Source organism: Podarcis pityusensis (genome assembly GCF_964106645.2).
Source record: "Podarcis pityusensis genome assembly, chromosome: 7".
Lineage (NCBI taxonomy): Eukaryota > Metazoa > Chordata > Lepidosauria > Squamata > Lacertidae > Podarcis > Podarcis pityusensis.
The window spans coordinates 68246172-68270433 of record NC_138031.1 but is presented as its reverse complement, the minus strand read 5'-3'; the positions used below and the strand labels follow the sequence as shown (position 1 = coordinate 68270433).

The window sequence follows — 24262 nt, the reverse complement described above, 5'->3', positions numbered from 1 at the left end:
ATTAGAAGGAAGGACGCTCTGCTTTCCCCTCTGCTTGCCTGGAGGGGAGGGGCTTTCCCTCGCGATTTGATTTTTGCCTGATTTTTGCCCCCACTCGCGCCAGTTGGCTCCAGGGACCACACATTCGCTCAATAACACGCACAGACATTTCCCCTTCCTTTTTAGGAGAAAAAATCTGCGTGTTATAGAGAGAAAAATACGGTATATTCTACATTCTAACTGGAGTTTTAAAATCTGGATTCCTCTGCACAGAGGGGGACAGCCTTCCTCTTAGATCTTTTCCCCCTCCCTGTTTGGGAGCACTTGTCTAACTAAACCATAAATGTATTTGTGAAAACTGCAGGACATCTTTGCAAAGGTTCAGAACATCATACCACAATGTAACCTGCACCTAATCTTGTGAAATAACTTCTTTTTCATACCTCTGTGACTATGTTCAGAGTGGCTTTAAATGCCTCTTCTGAACCCATGGATGAAGGGGTGACTATTCTGCACATCCATTCTATCTGCCTCATATACTAACAAATCTCTACTCTATTAGTGTCATCGACAACTCTTGCTTTATATTGGTCATTAAAAATAGACTTAATTTAAGCAGAATCGTAGAGTTGGAAGTGGCCCCAAGGGCCATCTAGTCCAACCCCCTGCAATGCAGTAATCTTTGCCTGTATGTATTGTGGGTTCCTAAGAGAAAAGGCTTGAAAAGAAATATAGGCTTAGTCAGAGCTGGGCTTCAAGCTTTACTCAAGCCCCACAACATCTGAATTGCCTTATCTGTTCTTGAATTGATGTAATTTTCCAAACTTGCACATTATGTATTACAACCTTAAATATATAATTTGCTTTTCAAAATCACTTAAACTCACTGACTTTATTTTCAGTCATTTAAAATGTTTTTACATAACTACTTTCCCACTTTAGTAATGTAACTGAGAAAATAATGTATTTAATAGAATTGTAGAATTGGAATGGACCCTGCAGATCATTTAGTCCAATACCCTGCTATTCAGGAATACACAGCTGTCCCATATAGGGATCAAACCTGCAACCTTGGCATTATCAGCACCATGCTCTAACCAACATGTATTTCTTGGGTTGTATTCAGTATAGTGCTAAGTACCTCATTGTGTGAGCGGAACAACTTCCCTTGTACAACAGGACTTCTTCCTCCTCCATGTGCCCCCTAAATCTGTTCTGGACAGATTTTGGAGTGGTGTGATGGAGGATAGGAATAAACCAGTAAACAAGAGGAAGTCATTCTGCTCATACAGTTATTTAGCTTAATACCACTTGATGTGTCTATTCAAGATACTCAAATTTTATTAACAAATGCCATGACTGTTTCACAGATAAAAGGACTACCCACTTCTCATTAACATAAACTAAATAAGAGATACTGCTTTCACAGTGCAGTTGAATAATTGTGAGCATAAGTACCTTTCCAGGGCAAGCGTATTTTTAAAGGTGCTCAAATGATGACATAATATGCCATACGGTGATTTTTGTAGCTTTCAATTGTGGTACAAAGTTGGATGCTTCCTGTGAGCAAGAAATGGGAAACTGAAAAATGGCAAGGTGCAATCATCACTATAAATGGCAACTTTAATCTACCTGTCTGTCTCCCCCCCCAAAAAAAAAAATATTGTATTATTAGTCCTTTTAAAGCTATTTGAAGTGACTAGGTCTGGAAAATATTTCTTATAGAACCCTTAATGTTTAAGTGCTTAATTATACCCTGTTTCCCCGCAGACACAGATAGCAATTCTGAAGATTCTGGGAACCAAAATGTGATGAGATTTGCTGGTTATGGTGCTACGGACCTCAATAAGTCACCTGCACAGATTTCGGTGAGATCAGACAATGGAAATATCGTAGAGGATCCTTTGAATCCACAGTTTCAGCACATTTCCTTTATACCTGCCCTGCACTATGTGGTGCACAATGGTGCACAGAAGCCTGAGACTGTAGTCCCACCACCCATATCTGCTGATGGGAAAACTTTGGGAATGGTGGTCACAAATGCAGCTCCTGTTGGAATGGGCTCCGCTGGTGAATCTGAGAAACATGTTGAATTTCTGTCTTCACCTTTGTCTACCACTTTCCTCCCGCCCGCAGTCCAGTCTGGTAGCCCTGCATTGCATCTAGCAATACACAGAATGAAGATACCTTCGCCGCAGGCGCCGTCTGAAAATTGTGCAGTTAGTGGACCACAGCAACAAACTGGAAACTTAAGTATTGGATCACCAAACACTGCCTTTATCCCAGTCCACAACCCAGGTAACTTCCACGGACCCACAGTTCCTACTACAGACCCAATCTCAAAACCTTCACCCCATGTGATGGGCTTAAATCAAATGGTGCCTCACGTTGAGGGGAACGCAGGAGTGATCCCTCAACCTCCCAGTCTAAAAGTAGTTGTTCCTGCAGCTGGCCTCTCCACAGCACTTCCACCAGCTCCGTTTCCTGTTCCAGTGACTCTTCATGCTACCAGTGTGTTGCCCAATCAGAGTACGACTGTGCTGAACACTGTGGCATCAACACCACCACCACCTCCCTCATCTGGTCTGTGCGCTAGTCAGGTCCAGCCTACTGTTCCTCCTGCAATTCCTACCCACACACCAGGTCCTGCACCCAGTCCGAGCCCTGCTTTAACCCACAGCACCGCCCAGAGTGACAGCACATCCTACATTAGCGCTGTTGGAAACACTAACGCCAGTGGGACTCTCTTGTCTCCACCGCAGTTGGGGTCTGGGCCTTGCGGGCCGTGTGGGTCTTGTGGTCGCAGATGCAGCTGTGGGACCAACGGAAGTCTTCAGATTAACAGTTACATTTATACCAATCCTCTTCACGGACAGTTCTACCGAGTTCCATCTTTCATCCCTCTGCCATCACTTTGCAGTGGTAGCTACCTCAACCAACCGCATCAAACCAATGGAGCACAAATTCCTTTTTTCGTGCCTCGGGCCTCATATGCAAACGGGCATCTGATGCATGACCCCGTAATGGGGAGCCAAACCAACTACGGTATGCAGCAAATGGCAGGCTATGGGAGGTTGTTCCCTGTGTACCAAGCTTCAAATGTAGTTGCCAATACTAATGGATCAGGGCCCAAGAAGAATGGGAATGTGTCCTGTTATAATTGTGGTGTTAGTGGGCACTATGCACAGGACTGTAAGCAGTCATCTTTGGAGGCCAGTCAACAAGGTAATCCTAACTCCCAACACGGTTGCTTCTGAATTCACTTAGCTTCTATTCTTGACCCTGCTGCTCCCATCCTGCTATCTGTGGGTTGTATGACACTTTGTGTGCGTGTGTGTGCGTGTGCATGCATGATTGTCAGTAATGTCATCTAAGAGCTTGTAATTGGGCCCAAATAAGTTACTTCGTCATAATGGCATTCACAGATAACCAAGCAAAAAAATGGGTCACACGGCACCAGTAAGGGAATAGCAAATGAAACTCGCAGTGCACTTCCCTGGTTTATTAGATTTTTGCACTGCTAAAATGTGACTCTGTATCTCTTTAGTAGCACGTCCCAAAGCAGTTACAAAACAAAACATGGTTTTTAAAGTTGGTAATTTACACATGCTTTACATGTTATGAACTTAAAACCAACCACTCACTTACCCCTATGCATAACTAAAAAAAACAAATCTCCCTCTCCCTGTTAATGTGACTGATTAGACATTTCAAAATGTGTGGATAAACCATTAAAATGTAGGGTGCCATCTGTTTTATAGCAGTATTCTTTTTAATATTTGTAACTGTAATTTATCCATTTCCACCCCTTGGGGTTTTTTGTGTTGTTGTTTTTTTTGTGTGTGTGTGTTTATATCTGGTAAAACTTGAACAGAGAAGATCAGTTTGGTAGGCTGAAGCTATGTGTTCTAGAGTAGTCCCATTGAAATAGGTGGAATTGCTCTACAGTTGTTAAGTCCAGTATACTGTATGCTTGCTTGTTTGTTTGGAAGAAACTGTCTTAAGACTTTCCTTTTATCTAAAATCTGTCTTCTAGGCAGGTTATATAGATGTAGCTTCCATTTGGATGGAAGAATAGGATTTGAGGAAGGGTATGTTCATTTGGGGGTTTTGTAGGTTTTCTTATAACTTTATTATTAAGTGTAAGCAGTGACTTAGTAAGTTCTTTTTCCTGTTCTAGGCACTTACAGATTGAGATATGCACCTCCCCCACCCCCTTCTAATGATACGTTGGATTCTGCTGACTGAAACCAAGTAAACATTGCCTACATACCAAAATGAAGGTTGGGAAGTCTGGGGAGTTCTTTGGATTTGAGAGATTCCTTGTGTGTGTTTATTTTTTTTTTCCTTTTGCATTTTTTCATTGCTCGTGAATGTCTGTTGTAATACAAAGGAAGAAAGCGGTTTTGCTCCTGGTCCGACTTGCATAAAGCATGTTGCTATCTCGGCCAATCAATCAAAAGAGTATTTGAATGAATAGACTTTTGCACTGAAGATATGCAATGTTTACTGCATTTTTTTTTTTAAAAGAAAAGGTCATTTAACCTCTGACTACACTGGTTGAACAGCCATAAGGTTGAAAGGGGTAATTGGCGCATGCTCTCACAAGCCACCTTCCCCTTGCCCTCATTTTCTTGTGCTGCTATTGTTCTATCCCACCTTTTGCTGGGTCATTATCTCTCCATGGGACTGGATTGATGTTCAGCCGTTTATTTCTGGCCCGTAACACTAGTAAATTCCTATTCTTTTGATCTGATGGGGGCATTGCTTGCTTTTTTTGAGAGTTTGGAAATTCACAATAGTACATGTGCAAAAACGGACAAAAATAAAGAGCTTATATGTGCCTAAAAGACACAAATAAAACATAGGATGGGGAAGGCTTAAAGCTGTGTGTGGACCTTTAACTGATTTCTGAAATAGAAATACATTGAACAATTTTACTTCTGTTGTAGTATTTTTTTTTTAAGCCTGTTGGTTCAAATTGTGTAACTGGTATGAATGCCTTAGTTTGTGTGTCTGCATTTGTAATGACAGTTGGCAGCAAATACCTTTATTAAACATATACACTACATTGTTGATACAAAAATGACTTGATTTTTAACATCTTCCCCTTTAGACTGTTACAGTGTTGTGTTAGAATGTAACTGGTTTATTTCAATCTGGTCAAAAATCTATGTATTCTACAGAACCGTCGGGTATTTGTATACTAGAACCAGTCTACCAAATAGCAATGTCACTTTCTTATGACAATTTTACCACTGTGTGATCACGATATAATGTGAAAGGCTCTGATGAGTGTAAAGATTGATCATGTTATATCACAAAGTTTAACACTGCTGTATTTTATTTCTAAAAGCCAAGATGTACTAAATTGCTTCCAGATAATATTTGATTTCTTAAGTGCACTGAGTTTTATCTGGAAGAAAGCTTTTGACTGTTGAAATCAACACTGAACTACCATCCTTTGTGTACCCATAGGTATCACAATTCATAGAAGAAATGTAGATTTTGCTTTAAAAAAAGAAGATGATATGCAGCAGGTGGGAAGCAGTCAAAACAGTTTTCATTTCATTTCTAATTGCTAAACAAGAAACTTGAAGAAGCTTGATTTACTACATTTCTTCATAGATAGCATTTATATTTATAGCACCAATATATTTTGAAAGTGAGGGAGTAAAGGGGTAGATGAGAGCTTTAATTTAAAAAAGAAAATTAGCATAGGAAATTATCTCCGTTATAAAAAGTACTTTTATTTGTTCTGGGTATGTTGGACCATATTAAAATGAAATAATTGCTTTCGAGTTTAGTGAGGGTGTTGAAAGCACCAGTGGACTTCATTCTCAATTATCTGCCAGTTTACTTTATGGAACTTTATGATTTCAGATACTGTACTGTAAATGGGAGGTATGTTGCCTTCTCTTTATTTGTATGTTTACCATATACTTTGATATTTGAAATGTTATGTATGGGAAAGCTCACTTATATTTCTAGAACAAATTGGATTTTATGCAGCATCTTTCCTTGAATTAACAGCAATAAAAAGAGAAAAAAATCATGTTTGAAAATAATGTACTTTTATTCAAGGCAATGAATTGTCATACCCATATCCTACATTGAAGTTTAGAGAGTTGATTGTTTTAGCAGGCTCCAAAGATCTTAAGCTTGAATAGAAGTTACACACTTAACTGATAGAGGCTGGGTACAAATCACTGCATAACTCAACTCAAAGCTGGTTCAAATCAGACTGAGATGCTGGAAAAATATATTGTGGCTCACTGTTCAAAGGGCTAAGTCACACTTACAGGTTACAATTATTGATGCGTTAGTTACTTAGGACTTACTTCCACACTATTCCTAGTAATAGTTATGCAGTTTTTCTCACATTTTCTTATTATCCACTCCAGTTACTCATTAATTGATAATTTAATCACTACAATCATACAGTATACCTTAACCACAGGTGGCTGGGAGTTGCATTTTTTTAAATAAATGTTTGATATTGTTATGTTTTTAGATACTGTGTAAGCCACACAGAGTGGCTGGGTTTCCCCAGCCAGATGGGTGGGGTATAAATAATGATGATGATGATATTAAAGCAGCTTAGGAGCATCCAAACAGCAATAGCTACTGTACCTTACAATCTAGAGTAAGTGGAAAGTATCTGAGCTGCCAAAAAGGCCCAAAGGCATGATTTCAGCTACAAAGCTGGCCCTGCTGGAAAGTTACTGAGTGCAATAGCTCTTCATGTCATTCTGCTCGCACTTATCACATTGCTAAACTACTGAAAATTTTGCATAGTGAAAACCTTTTGGTCTAACCAATCTACTCAGATGATTAACATTGTGGGACCACCACTAAACAGTAACTTGAGTAACCTACCATGTGGCTGGCTGTATGAATTGGGCCCAAATCAATGAATAGTTGTTGCATGTCCTAGACAGGGAATAAATGCCTCATTTCATGTTTGAGTGCAAAAATTGCTCCCACGCGAATCAATAAGTGAGGTAGTTAATGATGACTTCACTGTCCTGCAGCTTCATGAATAAGTGATCTGGTGCAGCAAACTGGTTAAGAGCATGAGCTGTGGCTTGGAATTCCATGGTTTACATTGGTGGTAAAATCACTAGGTGGTTTAAGCCAAGCCCTGATCTTGCAACTTGAAACACTCATATGTAATTGTTGTTGTTAACATCTGTCTGTCTCGAGAGACAAGTGTGCCTCCAGGGGTGAAATCAAACCACTGCATTAGCTGCACCGAAGTGATCTCAGGGTGCAATCCTGGGCAGTGTGTATGGAGGCACTGGGCTAGCCAGACAACTAGACCCCCTCCCCTCTTAGCCTTGCTGATGTAATCCAAAGCAGAGCAATATGTTTGACACCAGCTTGGCTGCAGGAGTTGCCAGAAGGAGGCACCATCCAGCCATCGTCAGGACTCCACTTCAGATTTGTGTGAGGTTAATTCCTTAGCTTTTCCTTCTCCCGAAGATATCCCACAAGGCAGCAGAAGTTTAGAATGAGTGTTTTCCTTCTGGATAAGCTCCCTTCCCAGGTTGACGAGCCCCATCTGCCCCTCACTTCCCTCTACAGCACGTGCAGAAATATAGTCAATATGGTGAGGTCAATATGGGACATGGGTGGCGCTGTGGGTTAAACCACAGAGCCTAGGGTTTGCTGATCAGAAGGTCGGCGGTTCGAATCCCCGCAACAGGGTGAGCTCCCGTTGCTCGGTCCCTGCTCCTGCCAACCCAGCAGTTTGAAAGCATGTCAAAGTGCAAGTAGATAAATAGGCACCTCTCCGGCGGGAAGGTAAATGGCGTTTCCGTGTGCTGCTCTGGTTCGCCAGAAAGCGGCTTAGTCATGCTGGCCACATGACCCAAAAGCTGTACGCCGGCTCCCTCGGCCAATAAAGCAAGATGAGCGCCGCAGCCCCAGAGGAGTCTGCGACTGGACCTAACGGTCAGGAGTCCCTTTACCTTTTTATGGTGAGGATACTAGCCAGCAAACACATTTGTGGTAAGTTTTGGGGGGTTACCGGTATATGCTGAAATCATCCAGACCCTTAGGAAAAGCATTATATAAATTCAAGTGTTCCGCTATCAGCCCAAAGGCAGCTAACCACACTACCCTATTTATTCCTGCTCATGAAGGAATGGGTTTCCAAAACCCAAAACTGACTGTGCAGGCAGTTTGAAACTGCACCAAAATCCCTATTTTTCCTTAGCTAAAATCCATTAACTTGAGCTCTGAGCTCAATGCATAAACAAAAGCCCGGCTGTATAGACAAGTGCTCAGAGCCCTCTCCTTTATCAGTTGTGACGGCAACTATGGCCTTCACTGTACCAGTAGTAGAACAGAACAGAGAGAAGACACGTCAGAACTTTATCTTATGTGCTGACCACAAAATACGCGCAACACCAATGTCCGGGGAAAACGCCAAAAGCGTGTTCCCGGAGATCATGACCCCTTCCCAGATAAGAGTAGGAAGAGGAAGATCCTTTTATGGTCAGAAGTACAGGAAGGAAGATCCTTTTATGGTTGAGAGTACCAGAGCAGGAACATATGTGATGTCAACCTGCATATACAAGCTGACGTAGCTAGGGAAGGGGGAGAGGATGCCTAGAGGATATATATACTGCATGAAACTTGTCATTTCTTTGGACTTGCTGTGGACTCATCATGCAAATGCCTTCTGCTATCCGGAGAGCAGAATAAACTCTTTCTTTGAACCAACTCGGTGTCATTTTGACTTCCTTCCTCCTGTCCTGGAGCAACGCAGACCCAATCGGTGAACTCCAATAAGGCTACACTCAGTCATCTGTAGATGGGCAATATCAATGGAGTATGCTCTGCTTAGCCTTGTGCATGCCCAGGGTTGCTCAGTTTATGGTGAAAAATGATCCTGCAGACGTATCAAACAGCTACTGCCATTCAGACTGGATTGGAGGTACAGTCTAACTCTGCAATTGGAGAAGAGACCCCATGCAACTTGGTTTGTCCCTTGTTGTCAGCGATTTAGACGCTGGAGGATTGGGCAAGAGGATTATAAAAGAGAAGCTACCTTGAAGCACCTGTAAGTCTGAAAAGAATTAGGAGACTCATCTGGGCTTCGCTTGTGATTTCCACCTGTGACAGGTGTTTCCAGGTAAGCATGCGTGGTTGCAGGAGTTCACTCCTTTTCACCTGACCATCCTCTCTGGATGAAGCTATGAGTTTCCCCACTCACGTTCTCACACTGGACATTTGTAGGTATATCAGAAGTACCCTGATGTTTTACTGCAAGCTTGAGGTCTATAAGAAGAAGGTACTAAGACTCCTTACTGCAGCTTTTGTTATATACTTCCTTATGATGGCAGTGGTTTGCTAAGCTAAATATGCTCTAAGGTGGTCTGTTGCAAGACAGTTTGGCACCTGGAGAAGAGAGCAAAGTCTACAAGCCAAGATTTTACACGCTCTTGATGACATTATCCCAAATGTGGGTCAGGACTGCTTAACGTGAGTGGTGTAGCTGAATGACTTCTGATCTTAAAATCTAGGTGAATGAACGACTGTAAAGTCTTCTACAACAGAACTGACGATTCACTGTGCTAGAGAATAAATTAAAAAGTAAAAAAAAAAGTTTCTTCTGTTAGATTCACAAAATGTTTAGGGGTATGCATCCCCCCAGAAAAAAAACACTGAATGTATATATGACTGGGCTGCACAAGAGCTAATATGCTTGCTCTGGAAGGAAGCAAACTCAATGTTAGTAACGCTCAGCTGCACTCCTGCAAAACAGGTTTAATCTAGTGATTGGAAAAACCTGAAGTGATAGCTAATGAGGTTTCAGGTGCAAGTACAAAGGCTTGACCCTGGTTTTAAAATGGTGGGGGAGCACAACTTTGGAACAGAAGGCCAGTAGTGGTTTGTGGTAAGTAAATGCGTGCACATGGTGGTTGTTTTTTGAAATATATAGCAGTTCTTTATTGCTGTTTTCTATGTGTACACAAGTGTGCTGGGAACTGTAGAATCAGGGGGTTTGAGTGCAGGGTCTTCCAGAGCGGTAGGGTGGGAATGGAAGTGCGGTGCTCTAATCTCAGTATGGCAGAGAAGGAGAAGCTATGAAAGATCTCTTCCTCCTTTCCTAGTTGTGCCATTCTACTGTCTTCGTTTTGCCATGGTGCTATAGATAGCATGGTTTCATTCCTCTAGTGCAGGGCACAGAAATCAAATCGCTCTTGAAGGCCAGTTACCTTTCTTAGAATAATGCCACATTCATTAGCTGAAAGAGGGGTTTATGTCAGTTTTAGAGGTTTTTTATGCTTCATAAGCAATGTATGAATTCTGTAAAGTAAATCTGCTTTAAAATCATTATATGAAGTCCCTTTACCCCCCTCTACCCCAAAGTGTACTCTCTGCATCACTGTAGCTTTCTCAGAGTTGTATTCAGTGTTAGTAGACCCATGGAAATGGATGGAAATTACCAACTTGGCTCCTATTTTTAGGGGTCAGCTGTAAGAAGAACTTAGCCGGACACAACCTTCGGAAAGCAAGGTAGGTACTGAAACACGTCCAGTTGTTTAAATGGATGCAGGGTTAATTAACAGTGCATTTTACTTGGAAGCAAAAGCGCAGTTAAAAAGCTAGCAGGCTTGAAATATCCTGTGCCAGTGTTCCTTACAGTTCCATTCTTGTTTTGATAGCCAGAATCACTAGCCAGTTCATCCCACTCACTAAGTATCTTGTGTGTGTTTATATGCAAATATATGTGTGTGTGGACTCAGCTACATCAGTAAAAAAACCCAAAAACGTTTTGAGTGCATTATAAACATGCAACACCAGATGGCGCCAGAGAGCAAAAGAAATTTCTATGCAATTTTTACATAGCGTTTTTTTTCTTTTGTTATAACAATTTAATTTCCTATGGTTCTCCTGCCCCCACCCCTTTGTAGATTCATTCTGTGTGTTTGTGTGTTTGGTTGGCATCCATCTGTCTGGAGAGACAATGGCATGAGCCTCTGGGGGTGAAGTCAAAGTGCTGTGTTAGCAGCAACCATCATGCAGATAACTATTATTTGGGCAGGGACCCAAATACAACTTAAACTAGAAAGGTCTGTACTACATTTTCACCCTTTCCAGGATAGCTTGTAACATTCCCCCCCCAAAAAAAAAAAGGTTGGCGAGTGGGAGTTGTTCCATGGCACACAATTTTACTCCTGTAAGTTGCTATCCCAGACCAAACCGCAGGCAAAGCAGCCTTTTGCTACAAATGCAGTTGTGGACTTGAGCATGCAAGCTACCTTCATTTAAGAGAATCATTCTGTACCAAGAAATGCATGCATGGGGTGAATCAGTCTTTGGTAGTGGTGCGGCGGATAGGACACAGAAACTGTGGGAGAAAGTTAGCAGAGATGGAGAACTAATTGACTGAAGAAGTGGAGGAAATGACTTGAACAGAGGCGTTCAGATGAGGGGAGAGGTGGATGTAAGGGAAACACAAAGTTACAGCAGTCCTAGAGAAATGGTACTGCTAGATCTGTGAATTCAGATGGTGCTCCTCTGGTGTTCAGCTTTGGCCCTCAGAGGAAGCTCTCAGCTTTTGTGGCACCTGATTTTCCAAATGTGTTGTTTGCACCTCCTTTCTCATATCTCGAGAACTTGAATCTTGTACTTTACCTCGTTTAGAAGCCACACTGAAGCCCAATTGTTATTCTCTCAATAGAAAACAAAGTCGGAGGGGCTGAGTCCGATCCTGAAGCGAAGAGATGTTTTTTCCTTTGGCGAGGGGAGCTCTGGGCTTGGCGGCTCGTGGCGTGCAGCGTACTGCGGCAAGACAAGTTCACAGCAAACATGGGCCTGATTTTCATGGCAAATATGGCAACTTGATTTTGCTTGGTGGGGCTCTGTTTTGTGTCTCCATTTGGAGCTATGTTGTGACACAAACAGGGATAGAATGGAATTTGTCTCCGGTTGGTCGAATTACCCCAAAAGAATGGAGAGAGGAGTAGAGATGCTGGGTTAAACCGTCTGCTGAAAAGTTGGGAGCAGCCATGGGTTCGCTGGAGCTTTTATTGGAATATACTAATACTATGCCTGTAGAGGGCACAATTATCTGTGATTTAATAAATGCATTTAAACATTAAAAAAAGAAAGAAAGGAAAGAAAAGAAAGTCCTCTTTATTGCCCATTCTTCAATCTAGCTTTCCCTTTGAACTCACACTGTTTTGATTCCATTGTCTCAAAGAAAACATACTGCAATATTAGCTGTGCATTTTCCTTTATTTTGCTTGTCTTGCTTCTCTTTGATAGCTGGTTATCTCTTAACACGCTGAGTGTGTTGCTGCTCTGAAGGCGAGGAAAGCCCCTTGATTCCTGCAAAATTGATTCTGCTCAGAAATGTGCTTCTTTTATGCTCCACACAAACCTGGTGGTGTTTGTTTGAACATTTGCATATTGCCCAGAAATTGTTTCATCTCTGCCGAAATGTTATTTTTACAGCTGGGCTGCGCCTTTGATATCAGGATTTGGTTGGGAGTTCAGAGGGACAAAGGGATGGGGGAGAGATCAGCAGCTGCGTGATAGCTGGCAACTCTTTTTGAGCAGGAGAGCAGGAGAAGGTGTGAGATCTTAGCAAAGCTCCCCCAGCAAAAGGATGCAACAAGGTGCTTGGTACTTAGAATGAAAAAATAAGGAATTTATAGAAAATGCAAGGCACAACTCGACAGATGCCAACGACAACAAACAACTGCTTCCTGTGGATGAACTTCCCCGGCCACCCCAATCCCTGCCAAGATTATGCACAGGGTTCCAGGGATCTTGGCCCTTAACCAGGGTCTGTGCTGCTCTGGAGAATTTAAGATGTGGCGGAGGCCACTTCTTCTCACAATCCCCATCATCACCTTGGCAACCTCTGTCTGCCCAGGCCCAAGATTCCTCTTAGATCAGGCATCGGCAAACTCGGCCCTCCAGATGTTTTGGGACTACAACTCCCATCATCCCTAGCTAACAGGACCCGTGGTCAGGGGTGATGGGAGTTGTAGTCCCAAAACATCTGAAGGGCGGAGTTTGCCTATGCCTGTCTTAGGCAGACCATCAACACCTTTGGTCATGTTAACGCCTCTATCCCAGGTGAGGTGCTGGCTTGGAAAGAGAGCTTAGCCCATATTTTTCCACCGGCTTGCAATCTTCCCTTCAATACGCCAAATAATCAAAATTCTACCATTTATTAATTTGCAGGGTTTAGGAGCATCTCCCCACAAAACCTATAACAATACATATTTCTGGCCAACCACATAGAGTCTTTCCCACAATTTGTTTACATGTAGTGAGAGACACTTTTGTCATAGACATCTTGCGAATGGGGGGAAAATGAGGGAATTAATGTACCTTATTAGTGCTATTAAGTATAAGTCAAAACAGAAAAATTGAAGAAGAAGAGGAGTTTGGATTTGATATCCCACTTTATCACTACCCGAAGGAGTCTCAAAGCAGCTAACAATTTCCTTTCCCTTCCTCCCCCACAACAAACACTCTGTGAGGTGAGTGAGGCTGAGAGATTTCAGAGAAGTGTGACTAGCCCAAGGTCACCCAGCAGCTGCAGGTGGAGGAGCGGGGAAGCGAACCTGGTTCCCCAGATTACGAGTCTACCGCTCTTAACCACTACACCACACTGGCTCCCGTGCTGCAGCTTGGGAGTCAGAGGTGGGTCTCTGGTTTGGACCACTGGTTCAGTGCAAGAATCTGGGCCTGTTCTCTGCTCACACCAGGAAAACTGGTGTGAAAACTACTAATTCCAGGAAAACTACTTTCAGATTGCTCCTTGGATACTGTAGTTTTGCAAAAGCACTACCGGACTGTTCTGCAGTTCCTCCTGTGCCAATTCTGTCCCCTTGTGTGTTTCCAGAAAAGGGCATGGAGTTTTATAGGTGCGCTTTTATGGCAAATAATTCTTCAGCTGTGCATTGCAGTGGCAATTATACTGCAATGCTGCTTTGTCTATTCACCAGAGAGCTATTAAAAGTAAAGGTCTTACATATTAAGCCTCAAGCAAGAGGACATCATTCGTTCACCCTTTCCAATGACAATCTCGATGACATGGGTGCCAAATAATTGCCTTCCCTGCTCTCTTTGTTATTCTCCCATTATTTTTCAGACAGACCTGGTTTGTGGTGGGGCTTTTGTTGTTGTTACTGAATCTTAAAGTGTAACTGTAGCCCTAGCCTTGCCTGGGTGTTCTCTGCAGCCTTTCAGGGCGCACAGAAGTTTAACAAGTAGCTCCCTCCTTGCCCCCTTTCTCTTCAAGGGACTAATGCTCCTGTATTTTGCAACTGCAAGACAAAAGGGAAATAAAGAGCAATTATCTGGCTGCAAGGAGTAAACCAGTCATTAACCCCCATCTCCAATTTCCCAAGTGAACTAGGTAAGTCAGTTTGGGGAGTCCGTGATCATACTAAATGAATAGTAAGGAATGAATTGCAAGTGCAAAAGCAGCTTGAAAAGAGGGTCAGGCAGGAAGCTACTAATTAAAGGGGCTGACAGGAAGAAGGACTTACCTCTGAGCCAGGTAGCACCAACTCTTGTTGGGAATAGAGTGCTATATTAGATAGCACGTCGTCATTCAGAACTACAGTTATCTCCCGCTTGGACTACTGCAATGTGCTCTACGTGGGGCTACCTATGAAGGTGACCCGGAAACTACAACTAATCCAGAATGCGGCAGCTAGACTGGTGACTGGGGGCGGCCGCTGAGACCACATAACATCAGTCTTGAAAGACCTACATTAGCTCCCAATACGTTTCCGAGCACAATTCAAAGTGTTGGTGTTGACCTTTAAAGCCCTAAATGGCCTCAGTCCAGTATACCTGAAGGAGCATCTCCACCCCCATTGTTCTGCCCGGACGCTGAGGTCCAGGGCTGACGGCCTTCTGGCGGTTCCCTCATTGCGAGAAGCAAAGCTACAGGGAACCAGGCCTTCTCGGTAGTGGCGCCCACCCTGTGGAACGCCCTCCCATCAGATGTCAAAGAGATAAACAAGTACCTAACATTTAGAAGACATCTGAAGGCAGCCCTGTTCAGGGAAGTTTTTAATGTGTGACGTTTTAATGTATTTTTCATCTTTGTTGGAAGCCTCCCAGAGTGGCTGGGAAAACCCAGCCAGATGGGCGGGGTACAATTATTATTATTATTATTATTATTATTATTATTACAGTTTTAATTCTGGTTCAAACTGACTGCAGAAAAGCAGGGCCTCAGGAACACTTAAAGGGCTCGTTGGGTCAACAAGTTGCAGAAATGTGGTGAGATTGTCAGTCAGAAGTCCAGCAAAGATTCTCTCCACCATTTGGCAAGGCACTACAGATGACTGGCTGATGACACGGTTATAGGAACATCATGGTCCACTATCGCTTGACAAATGGATGCTCTGTCTTTTCAAAGGGGAGTTAGATAGCTGATTGATGAACATACGCTGCAGCGGAACGAAATTCTGCAATTTGTAACACGATCGCAGCTACGCAGCAAAACAAGCGGCTCTCATCTTAAATAGCCTAAGAAATCAATAAACGCAATAATATAATTATGGCTGCTGTCTGCGGGCCACTTGAAACAGATGTTGCTAAAAGATGATGTATAGATTTCTCTTGTTCACCTCTGAGCACTTTAAAACCTAATGAGACCACTTAGAATGTAAATGAATCGATTTCTCTTCCTGCTAAGAGGCACCAGTGTGTTTCTCATGGAGTGAAGACCGAAATAATAAAATGTTAGAGGACAGAATGTGCTCATCACCCACAATCTGATCCCAGCTTTTTCACTTACACTTGAAAATAAACGTATGTATAAAATTGCTTCAGATATCAGCTTTAGCTGTTCACCAACAAGTATGAGACATTGTCTTCTGCCTTTGATGCTTATTTTTAAATATTTTGAAATCAATACTATACACACACACACACACACACACACACACGGGGTCTGAATTATAGGGTGGGCTTTGGAAGCCAAGAGTTAGTTTTTACTAGCCAGCTGTGAAGTCCAGTCCCACTACAACACAGCAACAATGCTATAGGAATTTATCAACACAAATATTGTCTGATGAAGTCATTTAATTTGTATTATACATAGTCAGCTAGGTGGAGTGGTTAGAGTGTTGGACCGGGACCTGGGAGCAATGGTGCCATTGGCCGAGTGCTGAAGCCTTAGAGTTGCCTTTGGGTTCTATGCTTTTCCTTCAGAAATGTCTGGTCAGTTTTCTTTAAAAAAGGAAAGAAATCTAAGAGTCTGGGCTCCCAACTGTCTCAGGGCCCAGGACATCTGTACCCCACTGGCCACAGCCCTGGCTACTTGCAATCGCATACAATGCTCTTCTAAATGCCTTGTGCAAAAAAATCAAAACAATACAAAACATATTTACATGGACTGTTGGAGTCTCTTCGCAGTTCCATAATCACGTAAAGTTTTATTCCAAAAATAAATTGAGTGAAAAAAAGGGTAGGAGGATTCTATTGTTTTTGAAGGATAAAACGCTGCCTAATTTCCAACTGTTCCCAGTTACAAAATTTATATTCCAAAGCTCTGTTCCTCACTCACTTGGTGCTGCTTACTTAAGTAACATGGGCAGATTAAACTTGTAAAACACATTGATACCCATTGGCTTTCCTTACATGGTTTAGCCGGCCAGTTGAAGCTGTTTTCTGGGGTGTGGCCATTGTGGCAGGATGACAGATTCTAGGAGCCACAGGTGAGAGCTGAGTGGAGGGTGGAGACCAAAGGTGGACAAACTGCCCTGGAAGGAGCCCAGTGTGTCCCCCACAAGGGGTACTACCCCTCCCCTAACACTCAGTTCCCATAATCCCTGACCGTTGACTGAGGCTGTTGTGAGTTCACGACCAACATCAGAACATCAGGGCCTCAGGTTCTCCACCTCTGGCCTGGGGAGAAGATTCTCATCAGGAATGTGTGTTAGTGGTGCAGAAGACTCTTCACATGGTAGCAGTGATTTAGACTTTACTACCTCGATCTAGCCAGCAGTTATATCCCTGAATGGCTGGGGAATCCCAAATGCGGGTGGGTGCCCCTGCTGCCCCCCCCCCACTGGATCCATACATTTGTATTAGGGTTGCCATGTGTCCTCTTTTTCCAGGACATGTCCTCTTTTTCAGGGGTAAAATTTATGTCCGGTTGGATTTTTTTTTAAATTTGCCGAAATGTCTCTGGTTATACTTTCTGAATGACTGGCGGTTGAAGACTTGCTTTCCTCTTCCCTTCTTCTGCCCCCCTCAGCAATATATCACAGCTTCTGTAGCTTACATATAGTAAAGGTAAAGGGACCCCTGACCATTAGGTCCAGTCGTGGCTGACTCTGGGATTGCGGCGCTCATCTCGCTTTATTGGCCGAGGGAGCCAGCGTACAGCTTCCGGGTCATGTGGCCAGCATGACTAAGCTGCTTCTGGCGAACCAGAGCAGCACACGGAAACACCGTTTACCTTCCCGCCAGAGTGGTACCTATTTATCTACTTGCACTTTGACGTTCTTTCGAACTGCTAGGTGGGCAGGAGCAGGGACTGAGCAACGGGAGCTCACCCCGTCACAGGGATTCGAACCGCCGACCTTCTGATGAGCAAGTCCTAGGCTCTGTGGTTTAACCCACAGTGCCACCCGTGTCCCTTCTACATATAGTAGGCATATTTAAAATGAGAGTTGTCATAGTGTCCTGTTTTTTTGCTCTTCAAAATATGGCCACCCTATTTGTATGCAAAGCTGGAATCCCCCTAATTTAGGCTTCATATGCACTAGACCTTCAAGGATATCAAAGCTCATTCTTTCCCTCAAAGGATTCTGGGAACTGGAGTTTGTTCAGCGTTGCTGGGAATTGTAAGTCTGTGATGGGTCAACTACAGTGCCCATAATTCTTTGAGGGAAATAATGTGTTTTGAATGTGCCCAGCCATAGTTCAGGGAGCAGGACTGAGAGACGCAACTCTGCTTTCCTTGCCAAGCAGCTGATAGGTAGGGTTTCATCTTCTTTAAATCTGGCAACATACACAGGCTCTCGACCTGCTCTACTGGATCAAAGAAACAATTGTTTTCCAAGGACGTCAGTTTGGGCTTAGCCTTTGTTCTGTTCCCCGTGTTAATACGAACACGGCAAGCGTAATACTATGTCACATTTGAAGAGCTTTGTCGATCTAAATGTCATGGCTTCTGACGTGTAGAAGTAGTGCAATTATAAGAACGCCGTTTAAAAGCTGTCAGCAGCCTTATGTACAAAAAAGGAAAGAAGCCCAGTTTTGCTAAAAGCCTGACTTTTTCTTCCAGGTATCAATCAGAGTGACTCATCCGTCAGTATGAGGCTTGGGAATTCTAATGATTTGACTTTTTTTTAATGCCGGAACTCCCATTTTTGTACTAAAATGTTCTACATCATCATAATAAATCGTGAACATTTAAAGAGGCTTGTAAAATGTGTGAAAGCAGTTTTGAGAGACCTCCCTGGCTACCCCTCTGGAAATTAGTACAATGGAAGGCACTAAATTTAGCTGTGTGGAATGGAAACCAGCGAACCTCATGAATAAGCTCATCCAGATATCGACACCATTTTTCTAACCAAATTCAAACAGCAGGATATGGTTTCTTACCTTTAAACTTACTAGACTTGGACTGCACAGCCCTTCACATACAGGACTCAAGTCCTCTGTGTCTGAAAACAGAGATGTGCTCAGATCAGAGAGACTTATCTACATAATAAACATTATTTGTGTCCATCTTCTACATGAGGGGGTCTGTTACGGTTTTCTGTGAGTTTATTTTTTAAAAAATGTGTACCTTGACTTTTCTGTGATCGGAGGGCCAAACTGGACGTTCTGCACAAATGCATTTAGTACAGTGGTACCTCGGGTTAAGAACTTTATTCGTTCTGGAGGTCCGTTCTTAACCTGAAACTGTTCTTAACCTGAGGTACTTTAGATAATGGGACCTCCCGCTGCTGCCGCGTGGCCGCCGCGCGATTTCTGTTCTCATCCTGAAGCAAAGTTCTTCACCCGAGGTACTATTTCTGGGTTAGTTGAGTCTGTAACCTGAAGCGTCTGTAACCCGAGGTACCACTGTATTCCCCAGCCATCCTTGTAAAATGGGGAGATGTTATTCTGAAGTGGCTACTCCAGGAGTTGTCAACCTGGTCCCTACCTCCCACTGGTGGGCATTTCAGGATTCTCAGTGGGCGGTAGGGGGTTCTATGGCTCAAGCTGAATCCTCCTTCCATCGAGCACTGGTTGGCGGTAAGGAAATTTTACCATCAAGAAAGATGCATTAGTGGGCAGTAGGTATAAAAAGTTTGACTACCCCTGGGCTACTGAGTACCTAGAAGTGGCAATGGGGGCAGTGCTTAGGCTGCCTCTGGATTTGTCAGTATTTTGGGAGAGGGATTCAATAACTTTAAAGGTAAAGGACCCCTGACAGTTAAGTCCAGTCGCAAACAACCCTGGGGCTGCGGCGTTCATCTCGCTTTACAGGCCAAGAGAGCCGGTGTTTGTCTGCGGACAGTTTTTCCGCATCATGTGGCCAGCATGACTAAGCCACTTCTGGCAAACCAGAGCAGCGCACGGAAATGCCGTTTACCTTCCCGCCAGAGCGGTACCTATTTATCTACTTGCACTGCATGCTTTCAGACTGCTAGGTTGGCAGGAGCAGGGACTGCGCAACAGGAGCTCACACCGTCGTGGGGATTCAAACTACCGACCTCCCGATTGGCAAGCCGAAGGCTCAGTGGTTTACACCACAGCGCCACCTGCATCCCCTCAATAACTTTAGGTTTGTGCAATTAAGTGGATTGAAGGACACTGTCACCGTAGTGCAACAGATCCACGTAAAAGGGATTTGTTTTTTATTTTTTTGCAGTATGGAAAATGTCAGATTAAATGCATTGAAAAGTGTGAGATGATGAGTGTTGAATGGGAAGACATGTAAACACCAAGCGAATCGGAATGAATAGCATTTGTCATACAACCGCCCCATAAATCAGAACAAATGCTCGGCCGAGAGTTTCATGTAAGCAAATCAGGACGAATGTTCACTAAACATGTTGTTTGGAGGAGCTTAACCCTCCTAACCCTAACCCTCTATCTTTTCCTGATTTCCCATTTCCTCACTTAAAACCTCATCCGTGGCTCCCTGCCATGCCCTGGTGATATTTTTCCCCGAATGAGTGTTGAATTTGAAAACTCTGAAAGAGGGAAATACTTAGGGATGGATGATTTAGAGCTAGGAAATGGTAGCTGGGCAAAAGAATGAAGCATCTTTTAGTTTTCCCTTGTCCAACGCCAGGGCCAGATTTAGGTTTGATGAGGCCGTAAGCTACTGAAGGTAACGGGGCCATTTATATGTCCAGCTGTCCTTTGTCAACAACAAATTGTCACTGTTTTTTGTGTTGAATATATGCTATATGGTAATTTATGGACCTAATAGGTATCTAAAGCCATTTGCATATAACAAAACACAGCGGTACCTCGGGTTAAGAACTTAATTCATTCCGGAGGTCTGTTCTTAACCTGAAACTGTTCTTAACCTGAGACACCACTTTAGCTAATGGCGCCTCCCGCTGCCACCGTGCTGCCACTGTGCGATTTCTGTTCTCATCCTGAAGCAAAGTTCTTAACCTGAGGTACTTTTTCTGGGTTAGCAGAGTCTGTAACCTGAAGCGTCTGTAACCCGAGGTACCACTGTATGTATTTTATCAAAGTAATTGATATAGAAATGAGCAAACCAGTGATATTTTATGGAGCAGGCTAGCAGGCGGGGCCCATTACTTACATCATAGGAGCCTACACAACACAAAACACTGTTGCTGTATGTAGGTTTGGTTTTATTTGTTTTTTATCTTATATTTTGAAAATGTACATCGAGTGGGTTTTTTCCTTTCAGTTTTTTGGGGGGCCCCCAAGAGAGTGGGGCCCTAAGCTGTAGCTTGTTTAGCTTATACGTAAATCCGGCACTGGTCCAGCGCCATTTGCCACTCCAGAAAACGTTAGGAAGAAGGAAAGTCTGTAAGGACAGTGTTGCACGCATCTCTGTGTAGTGTCTAGTTTGGACCTTCAGGTGGCAGCAAATGCTTCTTCCCACCATTTTTCCGATTGCCCCCTGGGCAGCATTTTTCCCTGTTAAAAGAAGGGCTGATAAGATGTCCTGCTTCTCAGGGTAATAATGTCCAGCTTAGTCCTGAAGCCGAATGTTCACATGCAAAATAAAATAAGTGGGTAAAAGCTGGAAGTGACACTTCAGATGTAGAATCACATTTTAAAAAAGAAAATGCTCCCTCGTGTTAAATATAATTCCACAGCTTTGCGGGGGGACTCCAGCAACCGAGAACAGCAGTGTCCGGGGCATTCGAATAATAGAATTGTAGAGTTGGAAGGGACTCTGAGGATCATCTTAGTCCAACCCCCTGCAATGCAGGAATATGCAGCTGTCCCATACGTGGATCAAACCTGCAACCTTGGCGTTATCAGCACCACACACTACCAACTGAGCTAGAGAGCCAGCGTGGTGTAATGGTTAACAGTGGCGGACTCGTAATCTGGTGAACCGGGTTCGTGTCTCCGCTCCTCCACATGCAGCTGCTGGGTGAACTTGGGCTAGTCACACTTCTTTGAAGTCTCTCAGCCTCACTCACCTCACAGAGTGTTTGTTGTGGGGGAGGAAGGGAAAGAGATTGTTAGCTGCTTTGAGACTCCTTAAGGGGAGTGAAAGGTGGGATATCAAGTCCAAACTCTTCTTCTTCTTCTATACCCATGCACATTCTTCCATGTGTTCTTACTTCCAGGGAAGTATTTTCTTAGTTAGGAGGAAGTACCCAGCGCTGCCCAGCAATTTGGAGAAAACAAAATATTTTATGATATTTAAATGGATGGTGTCATTTGTGTGGCTTTGAGGGTTGTGGACACACAAACAAGGGCTTCAACCTGACCTGGTCCTGAATCAATTGGGCGGGGAAGGGGGCCACAAAGTCATGCCTAAGTCAGATTTTGGTGCACCATCTTGATTCAAAATGGTACCTGGCATGCAGGACCCCTGTGCTGAGTTTGGTGATCATATCTTGAGCAGCGGACCAACTGATTCCAAAAACAGGTGAAGGCACACTAAAGTGATGTTTTGGTCTGCCCTCTTGGTTCAAAATGGCACCCGGGGTCCAAATATTGACAATATCCACCACACCACCTTGGGAACGTTTGTGCTGAGTTTAGAGAAGTTATCTCAAGTAAGGCTGCCATATGTCCGGAATTTCCTGGACATAGGTGGGATTCGGCCATCGGAAACAGTGTCCAGGCAGAAATCACTGAAATGTCTGGGGAAATTCAGACGTATGACAACCCATGTCGGAAGTGTAGATTTTGGCAAATCTCCTTAAAAATAGCTCAAAAACTTCATTTTGTTTTCAGATTTTGCAAAAAAAAAAAAAAAATCTGAACAACTTTGGCCAATAAAAGCTCAGGTTTTGTGTCCGGATTTTCACTTTTTGAAAAATGGCCACCCTATCTCAAGTGGTGGCCAAACCCACAGTGAACAGACAGACAGACATATAGACAGAAGATGTGGCAGAGTATTTGGGAATGTGGTGGGATATCCCCCTACCTGCAGTTTGATGTGCTACATTCCATTTTCCCACCCCCAACACCACACCACTTCCTAATGGAAGCTATCGCCTGCATGGATCCAGCCTGAATTCCTACCACTATGTGCGATAGCTTTTAATGAAAAATAAGAAGTCCCGAGGTAAGCACAATTAGCAATATTTCCTCTTGGCCACCTTCTCTGTTCTGGTGATTGGTTTCCATGGGAGTTAAAATGACTGGCTGAGGATCAGATCAGATCAGTCCCCTTTGCCCAACCTTCTGGCTAGAGGGGAGGGAAATCCAGATGTGTGTGTGAACACACACTCACATACTAAAGGCAGACTTAGAAGACACGGAGGTCATATTTGCGCCATACTTTAAGAGAGTACATCATTGACTCAGAAAATCCTCTTGGTTGCCTTGGCAGCCTCCTGTCAAATCCAATTTTTCTGCTCAATATCGTCCCTCCCTAGGCTTTTCTCCTTCCCATTTATAAACTTTCAGTGTCAGACCCTCCAACATTTCTCGGGTGAAAATAGGGATGTCCTTTTCCATCAGCATAATAATGTTCAGGTAGATAGCCGTGTTGGTCCTTCACAGTTGAAATAAATTAAAAAATTGTCCAGTAGCACCTTAGAGACCAACTAAGTTTGTTCTGGGTATAAGCTTTCGTGTGCATGCACACTTCTTCAGATACACAATAATGCTATTGCAGTGGATGCTTGGGTTGTGAACGTGATCCATGCAGAAAGCACGTTCGCAACCTGCAGCGTCCGCAACCTGTGCACATGCGGGTCACAATTCGGTGCATGCGCAAAGCATGATTTAGTGCTTCTGCGCATGCGCCAAAACCCAAAAGTAACCCGTTCCAGTGCTTCCGGGTTCGGCGCGGTGCACACCCCGAAATCGTGCAACCCGAAGTGTCTGTAGCCCGAGGTATGACTGTATTTATACCTCACCCATCTGACTGGGATGCCCCAGCCACTCTGGGCAGCTTCCAACATATATAAAAACAGAAAACATTTTTAAAAAAACCACCTTCCCTATACAGGGCTGCCTTCATATGTCTTCTACAGATTGTATAGTTACTTTTCTCCTTGGCTCAGGGGTCGGATAACTCCCTATCCTCCAACTTTTCTCCGATGAAAAAAGGGACATTCTGGGATCAAATCAGAAACCAGGACTGTCCCTGGAAAACAGGGACACTTGGAGGGTCTACAGTGTGTGTGTGTGTCTGTGTGGAGTTTGGTGTTCATTGAGAAAAGAAGTTGGGACTTTGTTACAAGCATTTTTTGTGTAATGTGGTGTTGAAACAGATGGGTACCTTGCCTTTTTTTGCCATATACATCCTCCCCCCCCCCGCTTTTTTTTTTTTGCTACATCATGGGGAAAGGGACCTTTAGAACTCACGTCAGTCAATTGGATAGAGACCTTATCTGGTTAAAAAACAATCCGACTAATTTGAAAAGCGAAAAGAACAAAGTTTACACAGGAACAGCCCAGCCATAAAGATGCAACAAGCTTGATAACCTAAGTCGTTGGGATAAAGGGCTTAGTGTTAAATACTGTGTGAGGTCATGCTAAATACATGTTTGCCATTTCGGTGGGTTGTTTATTAACCCTCAGAGGAAAGCCTGTGTCAAATTAACACATTAAGCAGTCTCATAAGTTGCCTAGTTTGGTCTCTTTACTCCTTTCCTTT

At 43.4% G+C, this 24262-nt stretch overlaps 1 protein-coding gene across 2 annotated transcripts in view; it reads left to right on the top strand.

The window, feature by feature from the left end:
* The window catches only part of ZCCHC2 (zinc finger CCHC-type containing 2), a 29106-nt gene extending 23072 nt beyond the window's left edge, over nucleotides 1–6034 (top strand). For both annotated transcript variants that reach the window (XM_081014676.1, XM_081014675.1), the window contains 2 exons: nucleotides 1750–3204; nucleotides 4160–6034. In XM_081014676.1, coding sequence (XP_080870802.1) covers nucleotides 1750–3204; nucleotides 4160–4227 — 1523 coding nt within the window. In that variant the 3' untranslated portion in view covers nucleotides 4228–6034. The remainder of the gene's footprint in view (nucleotides 1–1749; nucleotides 3205–4159) is intronic.
* Nucleotides 6035–24262: the final 18228 nt, after the last annotated feature.